The 13,547-nt window shown below is 40.2% G+C and overlaps 1 protein-coding gene across 8 annotated transcripts in view; it reads left to right on the top strand.

The window, feature by feature from the left end:
- Positions 1-13,547, top strand: part of EBF1 (EBF transcription factor 1) — a 312,968-nt gene that overhangs the window by 31,221 nt on the left and 268,200 nt on the right. For all 8 annotated transcript variants that reach the window (XM_069953297.1, XM_069953328.1, XM_069953313.1 and 5 more), the window contains exon 6: positions 8,768-8,836. In XM_069953297.1, the coding sequence (XP_069809398.1) occupies positions 8,768-8,836 (69 nt within the window). The remainder of the gene's footprint in view (positions 1-8,767; positions 8,837-13,547) is intronic.

Raw genomic sequence — 13,547 nt, forward strand, 5'->3', positions numbered from 1 at the left:
AGGCAAATTATGCTATTTGTACAGTATACTTTAGACAGAAAAGCCATATTTAAAATGTCAGGCGGCTAATACCAGAGATTACCATTTTCCTCGCTGCCTACAGACTGGTAAGAGATGCTGTTTATTTACTTGGCGGCCAGGCATTAAACAAAGCTGCCACTTCTGCGCAGGCAATCTTATTTGTTTAACCTTTTCGGCGCTGTAAAATGCCAATCAGCCATGTAAATAGCATAAGGTGGAATAATATTTATATAATTATTATCTATTACATGTCACCAATCTAAGGGTCTGTCCCTAAAGTGTGCCTTAAGGCTCCTTGGCCCCAATAAAAAATATATTATAGCCCCCCCCATGTGCCATTTATAATACTAGTGTTGTATAAGAGCCTGGGTTCACCTTCTACCTCCAGACTCTTTCTTGTCTCTCTTCAGTTCAGTCTATATTAAAGGGGAACTTTAGCCACAACCCCAAAAATGTAGATGTTACTATCACTATATAGCCATGGATGCCCGGATTATGTGCCTTTTTATAATTTTTTAATATGCCCTCCCATTCCCAAGATATGTGGGTTTATAGATTGTCTGACAATTTAGTTAATAGTCAAATAGGCGTGAACTTAATTTGAATAATTAGAGTGATTGGGTGATTGGAGTGATTATACAGTCTGGGGGTGGGAATGATTAACATAGGCTAATACACACCTCCTGACTGTACAATCACACCCATCACCTAATAGTCACTCCCATTATTAAAATTATGTTCACGGCCATCTGACTATTAACTGATTTATCAAACTGTAAACCCCCCTGAATCTCGGGAACGGAAGGACATATCAAGTAACTGTATAAAGTTTTGTTATAGGGGTACCCTAAGATATTTAATGATGGTAACACCTAATTTTTTAAAGGTTTGCTACAGGTCCCCTTTAAGCTGCATGCTCATCAATGGCTCTGGTGTTGCCGGGACAATCCTTAATCTGGGCTGCAAAGCCCTGTTTTAGGCAAACTCTGACCAAGAGTAGTCAGACTGGGGAACCTTCTGGGCATTTCAGGGGCATTCCCACACAGTCTTAGGATGGATACACTATTGTCTCAGTTGGTATCTATGAGCTTGCCATCTTGACCTCAAAGGGGGAGATTTATCAAACATGGTGTAAAGTGAAACTGGCTCAGTTGCCCCTAGCAACCAATCAGATTCCACCTTTCTTTCCTCACAGGCTCTTTGGAAAATGAAAGGTGGAATCTGATTGGTTGCTAGGGGCAACTGAGCCAGTTTCACTTTACACCATGTTTGATAAATCTCCCCCTTAGAGTTTATCTTTGTCTATGTTCACATCTAAAGATTACCCCATGTTTATGGTGTATGTTGGCATACCAGATGATCAACATATATCGAAGAGTACTCACACTGTGTCCATTGAGTTCTGTGGCGTTACGGTGTTACTAATATATATATATATATATATATATATATATATATATATATATAAAGAAAATTGAACAGTACTGCCGGTACGGATTGCAGGTGTCAGTGGGCCCAAGTCCTGACCTCAGACCGGTATAATACAGTAGAGGAAAGTCTGCGGCACACAAAATAGCAGTGAAAGTAACTGTGGTTTATTCAATTAAAGTGCAGCAATCCATAGACGCAGCGTTTCGGTGGTATCTCGGTGGACGCTTGAAAATGGTGGCGAAATACCACCTAAACGTTGCGTCTATGGATTGCTGCACTTTAATTGAATGAACCACTGTTACTTTCACCGCTATTTTGTGTGCCACAGACTTTCCTCTACTATATATATATATATATATATATATATACTACCGATTACTAGAAGGAACCATGAAGTGCTCCCCTAAGCCCTTGCACTACCTTGTTTCAGGTGATGGGCACGTAGACTTTCTATAGAATCTGTCTCTCGCTTTTCCCTGCTTATTCTACGGATCAGTGGAGGTCTCAGCACCCAAACCCTGACCGATCAAAAAACTTTTTACATGTCTCTAGGGAATGTCAAAAGATTTTATATGATAGTAACTCTTTAATGTAGAATAACAAAATACAATAAGAAATGGACTGAATATAGCCAGTAGTAGACTACGTTCAGTCAGTTAAACTCAATGGACCTAGTGCATGTACTGTATGCCATGGTATTTGTCGCCATACTGTTAGTGTTCAAATATCCTGCAGCGCCACCACAGGAGAAACTAGGCATTGCACACAGTCAGTTCGCATCAGTGGGTTATCTGTGTAAACTAGTAAAACATAGGTCCTCCAGAACAGCAGATGCTCTTTGTAACAGGTCTTCAATCCAGAGCTGAGGAGCCTAAATGGAAGACATCCTGTAATAACTCCAGATAGGATTTCTGATTATGGATTTTCTAGACTAGAGAAGCAGAGCCAGAGGTATCTGGTATCCGCTGCTCCTCCCTCCACTAAATAGATAAGAGCAAATGCACACAGCCCTGTTATAGATTAGCGTGCTAAGGACTGAAACATGACCCTCATAGAAATCTATATCCTAGACTCCCATGGACCTTCACTCTCATACTCGGTAAAAAAAATAAAAAAATAATGTTCCATCGGACGCCACCTTATGAAGGTATTCTCACCTTGAAGCATTGCCTATGGGGAAAAATATGGTGCCATATGGAGATAGCATAAAGCAGCACATGGAAGGCTTATAGCTCTGCAATATGAAGCCTGTGTGACACTATACACGTGATGTTCTTACGTTTATGAGATCTAACATGGACGGGAGATAGTGAGTTAATTAGGGATGAGCGAGTACTAAAATGCTTGGGTGCTCGTTACTCGAGACGAATATCGTTTTGAGTGACGAACCCCATTGAAGTCAATGGGAAACTCAAGCATTTTTGCAGGGGACCCAAGCTCGGCCCAGGGAAGGTTGCGTGAACCTCAGAAAATGATGGAAACACCACGGAAATGGACAGGAAACAGCAGGGGCAGCATCCATAGATGCCTCTGCAGCTGCCTAATCGGCCAAATTCTGGTTAACAGCATGGTGGTAAACCTCAAGACAATAGTGCTGACCCAGACCAAGATGGGTAAGGCACATGTGACCAGTTAATATATATGCGAGCCAAAAAGAACTATATGCATAGAAGCCAAGTAAGGAGGGTTACACACTACGTTTATGCAATCCGTTTTTTATTCCATCTGTTTTTGCAAAAAACGGATGGAAAACGAGTGGAAAGAAAAAAACGATGGGTTTTGATCCTTTTTTATATAATGGAAGTCAATGGAAAAACGGATCAAAACGCATCCATTTTTTTTTTAAACTTGCGCAAAAACGTAGCCAACCACATTTTTGTGTATGTTTAAAAAGTCGGATGCGTTTTGATGGAAGTCAATAGAAAAACAGATGCAGACAAATGCATCTGTTTTTCCATCCGTTTTTTTCCTGTTTTTTTTTTTTTTTTCTTGCAAAGACGGATTAAAATAAACAATTAGTTTGGAACCAGCCTTAAAAATTATATGAAAAAAAAAAAGAAATAGTTAAACTATTTTATTGTAAATAAATTAATAACATAAAAAAATAATAATAAAAAAATATTTTAATAATTTAAATAATTTAATTTTAACTTTACAATAAAAAAATGTCAATGGTAAATTTGAAATGTTCTCATGCAACCCCCATATATATATATTTCTCATTTATCTGCCCTCCTATAGACTGATTGACTCTTAATAGGCCATTACTGGAGCTGGCGTTCTTCAGTTACAATATATTAGAATCTGATATGGGTCAGGAATCCCCCCCCCCCCCCCTCCTTCCACCCCCGGAGAAGGTAAAACGCGTTAGCACGGAATCAGAGGATCAGGCGAAGTGCTGATTTTGCACAAGAGGTGCAAATGGAGCTTTGGTTATGAGCATAAAATTAGAGTCTGCTCCCCATTAATCAGGCCGGCTAATTGCTATGCACGGCCATTTGCCATATGGTGTGAGAGACAGCCTGCTTCCCCGAAGATGAAATTCCCTGTAACCAGACATGAAATAGTGAAAGCCCTCTGTTTGGAAATGGCTTGTTTTAGAGATTTAATCCCTAAACAACTTTCTGCAGGGCTTTCTGTCAAGACTAACAGCACAATAAAGCTTTGCATTTATGTGACAAAGGGAGCAAATTTATGGCCTACTAAAAGATTCCTATGGGTAGGCGCCTTGAATTCAGATGTGGAGAGGGTTTTCGGGTGTTCACTAACAGGTATTAAAGATCAAAGGTTCAAGTAGGTAAGAGAGAGGACGTGTTTCTGGAAAAGCTGGGTGATAATTCTAAGTATTGTTGACATTCAGCTTTCTGAGAGTCCTGAATGGCAAGTCAGCCTATTAATGCATGTATACATCCAGAGGTGGTACTGGATCCCAAACCCTGCTGGACCCTCTGTCACATGACCTAATAGCTGTAGCATTCCACTTTAAAGGGGTTATCCAGCGCTACAAAAACATGGCCACTTTTCCCCCTACTGTTGTCTCCAGTTCAGGTGCGGTTTGCAATCAAGCTCCATTTACTTCAATGGAACTAAGTTTCAAAACCCCACCCAAACTGGAGACAACAGTAGGGGGAAAGTGGCCTTGTTTTTGTAGCGCTGGGTAACCTCTTTAAGGCCCCATTCACACAATGGAATCAGCACCGAGATTCCGTGCGGAACCCCCCGGCGCGGACATGAATCCTGCGGGGGGGGGGTTCCTTATGGAATCTCGTTGCCGATTCCATAGTGTAAACGGGGCCTTAGTAAATTTTATCGGTCCTGAACCCCTGCTGTCATGCTCTATATCTCCCTCCTGCAATGTCTTGACCCTGCTGATGGATGCCCTGCTCTGCCAGTCAGTGACTGGGGCAGACTGGGGCAGGAAATTGCTGCGGTCACTGACTAGTTGAGCAGGCTACTTCCCACCTCTTCCCATGGGTCATGACGTACCCCAAAGCCAGGAGAAAATGACATCCGGCAGGGGTCTTGGAGCCTGTTGAAGCAGTACTACAGGGGGCACCAGGATTGGTAAGTATGCTTTCTTTATTATGCCCCCCCTGTCTGTCCTATAGTCTTAAATTTCGTCAGACTTCTCCTTTAATGGTCACCACCATATGAAACAGCTTCCCTCCATGTGATAGCCCAACATATATGTAAATTACATCATATGACTCCTTACCCCAGAAACAAAGCTCTAAAGACTTGGCCACTAGGTGTCTCACTTTCCCGCAATCTTCTGTCCACTGCCTGTTGTTAGGCGAATGTTGTCTCTAGTAACAGCTAGATCAGGACAAAATAAAGGAAGTGGGGGTTCTGCTTAGCATGTGCTATGTGCAGGGGAGAATCTGGGCTGTGTACAGCCCTAAAGTCTCGACCAGTAAAAGTCTCGCTTCCCTGCAATCTGGTGTTCACTGGCTGTTGTTAAGGGAATTCTGTCTCTAGTAGCAGGTAGATCAGGACAGAACACAGAAAGTGGGATTTAGGGATTTTTGGCTGTGTACCTGCATGCTGAGCTGATTGGTCAGAGAAAGAAGGGAAGGGAAGTCCATGTGTGTCTACTATTGTTTTGGTCTCACCCCCTAAAATGTACGGTAGAGAATATGCATACAGCCTATATAGTGACCAATAGTGCTGTATATTACTACGATATAGCTATAGGGGAGTTTAGAGGTAGCAGTGGTGCCTGAGGGGGGCCACATAACATACTACTATTGGAAGAGGCACATGGTCGGTGTTAATGGAGCTTTATGTCTTGCCTTTAGTATATATTCGAGTATATATATGTATATATATATATAACTCTTATTAGTATCAATGCTTCTATGGGAGAATGTAATAATGTATATCTGTAATAAGGGGACATGTGGATGTACATTATTCACATGGAGGTTGTATGGCGCCATAATACAGCCACGTGCCCGAGGTCTACGGCATGAACCCTCTGAACTTTTCAAAGATGAATTCCCATTGCTTCCTAACGCCAGCCGCCAGCTCCTGTTCTCTGTGTTTCAGCTCCTTACACAGAGTACTCTTATTTTCCTTAATTCCCTGACAAACACCCCCCATCCCCCCCCCCCCCCCCCCCGCCATAAAAGGATGTGGCCTTCCGCAAACTCAGTGTGTCACATATGCCGCAACCTTGTAGAAATTGGCTGCATTGTGTGAGAGATCAAGGACGGCCATAGAGATGACTTTGTTGGACTCTGCAGGGCACAAAGTGGCATTAGTCCAGCTGGCAGGGGGTTAGAAGCAGGACTGTGTGTGCAAAGCCTGGGCAAAGCTCACCGAGGCTGGCGCTTCAATGGTTTCAAGACCATTATTTATTACAAGTCCAAACCTTTTCCACTATTCTAGTCACCGGGACAAATGACTTTCCTAAATGACTCGTCGGGTAAAGTACACTGTGTGTATAGTTTTATTTCACTGTAAAGATTAATGAAATATGCAATAGAGCCGGCCTGTCCCAGTGGCGGAAGGCTGAATTACCATGTTATACGGAAAATGCGGAGGAGATAAATGGAAAAGGCTCCGAGCCTACAAAGCCCATAAATCTCCACTTCCTATTTTAGCTTTTATTATAATTATTGATGACGTATTTGGTTTTATTTACAATTTTATATATAATTTTTTTTTTATACCTTTTATACGACTACTTGATTTGCATGGAGCTATTTTCAGCAGTTTCCCATTGATGATTCAGAGCATTGCAGAATTCTTCATACGGCTCTGTTCATCCTGAGCTGCCTGGTTCATGAAGAACAACAATTGTAAAAATTGCTCTGTTCATCCTAAGCCTCCTGGTTCACGGATATGTCACACAACTACTAGAGCTACTTACAGCCTGGTGGTTAAGAGGGAGCTGAGTATTGTATTGTCTATAATAATCTGTTAGGGTGATAATATTAACGGATGATTGGTTTAACCCACCAAAAAGGCAATTCTGAACTGTAAAAAATCTGATGTAAGAAGATTGCTTCAAAGACCAGGTCAAGACTTTACATTTTTCTATAGAAGTATTCATGGGAACAAGGATGCATAGAGCTAGGGATGTAAAGAATGTATGGGCACCAGATGTAGGGTATGTGATGCCAGCCATATGGATGGTCACTCGGCTAGCCAACATACAGTTATAACCATGAAAAAGCTGAGCAGAACTTCATAGAATAGACTGATCCTAGATACTCTTCTGTATGGAGACACACAATGTTACTGTCATACAACATATCACCATGTAGAACTATCTGCGGCCTAGGCACTTAAAGGCCAGGACTGGGTACTACTAGGTGAACATGATGGAGGATTCTAAATCTCATCTTATAAAAAATGGTTTGTCCATATTCCTATTAATAAGATTTTTTTTTTTAAAGTAATACTCACCCACCCTGATCCTGCACTGTCACTGTTCTAGCAGTTCCTGGTCCCTGCTCATCACTGCTTCTTCCTGGTTCCAGTAATGCATCACCTCTTTAGCCAATCACCACTGCAGCTAGTTCCTTTGGGGTTGACACCTCCCGGGAACCACAAAGAAGTGGTGATGACCAGGGACTGTGAACTGTCTGAACAGCAGCTTCAGGGGATCAGGGTAGGTAAGTATCTCTTCTTTTTATTTGTGCATGACCAACTGCCATATATTTTTTTTTCCAAACAATATTTTATTGGGTTTTTTGTTTTCAAAAGCATACATCCCAAAGATGGAAAAGAACAATTTTACAGGGTAGATTGTAACAGATTATCCATTAATAATATATTTAATAATAATTTAATTCCTAGACAACCCCTTTTATGACAAAAAAAAATAGTGGGGACAGGGATCACTCACTTTTTTAAAATCACATTTTGTTAGATGTTTTTGTTTTGATTTGAAGCATTACTGTCATTTGCAGTAACTTTTGATGTGCCAAAAGTTACCGATCTCAGCAGATCTCACTCCTGAGACCTTCTCCAATCTCAGTATACAGTGAGGAGTGGTGTATGGCAGTGTGCTCCATTCCCCGGCCAGCAGAACAAGCAACTCATTTGCTTAATAGACTGTTATGAAGCAAAAGAGTTATATTTGATGCTGGGAAGAGATGTGTGCTGCTGTGCCCTCCCGCCTCTCTGTATCTCGGGATTACAGTGAGTTTCAGGAGTGCGACCCGTTGCGATCAGTAACTCTTTAATCTTAGTTTGTTTCAATAGTGAAAACCCAAGCAATTAACTGTAATCAGGGGAATCTAGCAGCAAGAATTCAGTTTCTCTGCAGCACCTCCGCAGGCGAAATCAGGCATTACAATGTGTCCATTAAAATCCATAGGTTGACTATGCAACACATGGACATGATGAGTCCTCCAGGAAGAAAGGTACTCTTTCCAATGATGGATCTGCTCTGTAAACTGAGAATGGCATTTTCGTAGATAGTTTTTATAAACTGGACAACCCCTTTAACTGTTTTTAGTTGCTTTTTGTTGTTGCTTTTCATAGAATTGTGGTGTAAGGTTTTAGAGTTCACTTATCTGGAATCTTAGGAACACTATAAAACGCCATAATGTCAGTATTTAGAGGCTCGCTTGCTCATTTACCTGGTCGCTCCCAGGCCTAATAAGCTGCCAGCTGCTCTGGCCCAGGTTACCGCGAGTAATTAGCCCCCATGCGGCCTTAACGTGTTTTCCGACACTTCTTCCAGGTAGCTGGGATGCCGCTAATGTCGCTGCAATTTGATCCTGCTGTCTCAATGAGCCTGAATGTTCAGTACAGCCATAACACTGAAACCCCCTCTTGTTTTTTTTCCCTTACTCCGCAGTCGCTGTTGTGATAAGAAGAGCTGTGGGAATCGGAATGAGACGCCCTCCGATCCGGTGATTATTGACAGGTTGGAGCTGCCTTTATTTCTCCTCCATTGCTGAACCTCATTACAATGAAACACCTGCCCCATGCCGCTTCTCCGAGCGGGTGTTGGGCAGATGAAAGCAGCAGTGACGGTCGGGTACGGCACGCCGCAGTGGCATTAGACGAGGGAGCACTCAACCATGTAACACCTTCCCTGCCCTTATAACATCTGTTCCGTAATGCGGCACAATCTCTAATTGCTTCTCAAACTTAATAAAGGTTCTTAAACCAATCATCGGAATTTACTGTAAACCGGAGACGCCAAAAAAACATGTCGGCTTTCATAAAACTAGCCGGCCTTGTACTAATCAAAGCTAGAGGTCACAAACATGGCTGTATCTATGGCGTACTATTATATCCCATTACACATCACAATGGATCTCCACTAATGAGTAAAGGAACTTGAAATTCTTCTTTATATAATTACTAGGCCTATATAATATAGAGGTTTTAAAGGGGAAATTCCAAGGTGGTCAACGTTTTTATAGATAAAAGTCATCTATACCTATATCCATATCAACTACCTTATATAACCCCATCTCTTCTCCAATCCATATGACAGTTCTTCTGACCAGTCATCAGAGTCAACGAGGACATTGATGGGGATGAAAATATTAGTAGATTAGTATTTTTTTTTTTAAACTTTGTATTGTGTTATGCCTACTGTATGTTATTCCTTCTGGAAAAGTATGGACATTGTTAGGGCCTGTTCACACTACTGTATCGGGGCCAAAATTCTGCTTGGAACCCCTGCCAAGAGGCCTCGTGCACTTCCGCTCTCCATGCCTTTTCACTCAAAGAATTGACGTGTCAATGAGAGACGCGGAGAGTGGAGGCCGGTGAGGCCTCCCATTGAAAGAGACAGCAGGCAGGATTCGGCACAGAGTTCCGAGCGGAATTTAGGTGCTAATTCCATAGTGTGAACGGCCCTTAGTAGGTTGTGGCCATACACAGTTCATCATTATATATGTAAGAAGGAGAATGGTAATGGCCATACTTAACTTTTCCGAGGGGAATAACAGAGTAAAGGCACAACACAGGGCAAGTCACATGGGTGACAGTCAAACAGTGTCAGCAGGGGGGGGGACACCCCTACATATTACAACATTGTTTAAGGACACCCCTCTTTTAGAAGAAAAATGATAACACCCAGTTGTCAAGGTATTGCCATTGGGACTGGAAAGGATATCTACAGACAATGATGTAGTAGCAATTACATGGCCTTTTGGGAAGTCCCCCTTAAGCCAGACACAAATCTTAGTTTTGATAGTTAAGGAAAAGTCACTGCTGCTTTCATTGTGAGGGTAAAGACCACTCATTGCCGACAGACATTTTGTGGCTCAACCAATTTTTCCAATTGGAATCCCTACGTAAAACTCACCTTGGCCAATTGGCTTCAAACTCTGTCTATAGTTCATGACTAGTGTTGGGGTTCGGCAATGTTCTCTAAACCCAAACGTCCGGCATTTGATACCCCGCTGCTGAAGAAGTTGGATGCCGTCCTAGGAAGTCCTGGAAAACATGGATACTGCCATAGGCCATAGGCTGTATCCATGTTTTCCAGGACTCCATACGGCTGCATTCAACTTCCAACTCAAATGGCAAATGTTAGGGATCGGAGAACATTGCCGAACCCGAACAGATACGCATCTCTGCTCAACACTATTCATGAGTCTTGGCCCTGAACTAAACCTACCTAGAACATATTTTTTGGATTTTACTCTCCAACAAAATGGCTGTCTTCTCGGCATTGGGTGGTAGATGTTGTTATATGTTGCCTACATTGTGTATTTAGCTTTAAATTGGCCAATAGTGATGGTTTGTTCGGACTACATCTCTATTGGTTTGGTGTATGTCTTGCACATGTGTTATGTACCCGATGAATGGATGGTGGTCTACCTGGTTCATCTACTGGTCTTTGACTCCTAGGTGTGAGTTTACACAACACCTAAGGTGTGGCAACCTTGTTTGTTGGTTCGATCTTTTGTTTCAGAATATAAAATGATAAATTCTATATAGTTCATTTTGTTTTTATATGCATGGTTCTGAATGGCCAATACAATTGCATTACTTGTTTATCAATGCAGCATATGTGAGTGAATGAAGATGTCTATAGTGCTGGACTATACTCTTGGTCATTCCAGTTCAAGTCCTCAGTCGATGATGGATATTAGTTGAGTCACACCAAATGTGATATATCGCTCTATCCGACTGATTATCCATGATCTGATTATGAAATTATTGCTATAGTGACTTGAATGTCGTCTATATAGCGGTGCCATTTATAATGTGTTGAAATACGTATCCATTGGTACTTCACTCATGGGGAATACGTTCCTTTATTAAGTTTATATATATTATTTTGTTATGGGTTTAGCTGTTTTATATATTGGTTTCAACTCTATTTATGCATATTGTTTACTTTGCTATTATTGTACGGAATGTTTTCCATAAAAAAAAAGTAAAAGTGATAAAGTACCTGATTCAAGGGGTTACGGACTAATTGGAAGAATGGCTGCATTGGTGGCCGCAGAAAGATTACCTAACCAATGTTTATATCTGTGTATAATATGCGTTTCTGTACAATGGTGAGCTATGAGGCCTATGGAGAAGGGCAGCCCTACGCTAGGTTTGTCACCTTCTAATTCCCTGTGAACAATGGCCTTTCTCCATAGGCATTGGCAGAGGAAGAAAAAACAGCGTCATGTGATGGGATAGGGAAAACAGACATGGGTCAACGATATTTCTATAGTTGTCGACTCCAAATCTTATAATTCAGCTGTCGATTTGTTTTGTCTTAAAAAAGTCCAAATGTTTTTCTCCCCTTTGTCTGCTATAACACGGGTCTTCTAGGACCTTGTCATTCCAGACTTTTCTGGGGAATCGGAACACTTAGAAAAAGTGATGACTTTTTCAAGGCTGAACAAATCGACAGCTGATTACATTGATTCGGCAAATATTTTTGCCGCGCACCAACTCCAAAGTCGGTTAGGTAACCTAATCGCTATATTTTAAATAGGTCCAATGAGTTCATATTCATTCAGTACAAGTAGCTACTGTATGTATATGTTCTCATAGAACTAGGGTTACTTTTATTAGTTTCACATTTTAAATTTTTGAAAAATGTACTCAACAAAAATGTAATGAAATTTATTTTCACACATTACGGGGGTAGCTACCCTGAGGTTATTAGAAAATCAGCAGCTCGTGAACAAATCTCCATTTTTTTTTCTCTCCTAGTGGCCACTTTGAATTATATGCCGGCAATTAACTAGCCGTCTATTGACACTGACAAGTCCGTCCTTAATAGATACATTGTAAATGAGATTGTGCACCTCTACAGTTATGTATGTGCGGAGAATATATTATAGGCGGCTAGAAGAAGAAGGAATAGCTCAGACCAAAGTTGTTGTGATTTTTTTTTTTTCCCAGCTGGCCTTGCTGGTTTATGGAATGTGTCTGTCAACAAGTAGGAATGGTCTGTGTAAGGAACTAATCTGCGAAAAAATCCCTGGAGGAAATGGCCTCAGCTCTAAGCAAATCCACTGTATCCCTGTTTAACGATAAAAAAAAAAGAGCTGAATTAAGTCTACGGCAAAATGGCCGTTTCTGTGAAATGCTTAAACGGTTGTTGTTTTTTTATGTATTTGTTTGATCATACATATATGTATATATATATATATATATATATATATATTTATATTTATATATGTATGTATGAAAGGGATAACTACATAAAAACAGTGAGATGTATTTAGTGCCCCGGGCTGTGTAGTAGACAGATGAAACTATTGTCGGCATTGGTGTTATCAGCACATATGTTGTAAGTGTAATAGTGAGAGCGCTCAAAGTGACAATAGAGGTAGCTGTAAAGTGCTACGTATATATGTTGCAGCCATATATACTGTATATATATATATATATATTTATCATGTCTCCTATCTCTCTGATCTATGTACTATCTATCTATCTATCTATCTATCTATCTATCTATCTATCTATCTATTATCTATCTATCTATCTAATATCTATCTTCTATCTATCTATCTATCTATCTATCTATCTATCTATCTGTTATCTATCTATCTCCTATCTATCTATCTCCTATCTATCTATCTATCTCCTATCTATCTATCTATCTATCTATCTCCTATCTATCTATCTATCTATCTATCTATCTATCTATCTATCTATCTATCTCCTATCTATCTATCTATCTATCTATCTATCTATCTATCTATCTATCTCCTATCTATCTATTAATTATCTATCTATCTATCTATCTCCTATCTATCTATCTATCTCCTATCTATTATCTATCTATCTATCTATCTATCTATCTATCTATCTATCTATCTATCTATTATCTATCTAATATCTATCTATCTTCTATCTATCTATCTATCTATCTGTTATCTATCTATCTATCTATTAATTATCTATCTATCTATTATCTATCTATCTATCTATCTATCTATCTATCTATCTATCTATCTATCTATCTATTTATCTACCTATCTATCTATCTATCTATTTATCTATCTATCTATCTATCTATCTTCTATTATGTATGTATCTATCTATTATCTATCTATCTATCTATCACCTATCTATCTCCTATCTATCTATCTATCTATCTATCTATCTATCTATCTATCTATCTATCTATCTTATCTATCTATCTATCTATCTAT

Source organism: Dendropsophus ebraccatus, chromosome 1 (genome assembly GCF_027789765.1).
Source record: "Dendropsophus ebraccatus isolate aDenEbr1 chromosome 1, aDenEbr1.pat, whole genome shotgun sequence".
Lineage (NCBI taxonomy): Eukaryota > Metazoa > Chordata > Amphibia > Anura > Hylidae > Dendropsophus > Dendropsophus ebraccatus.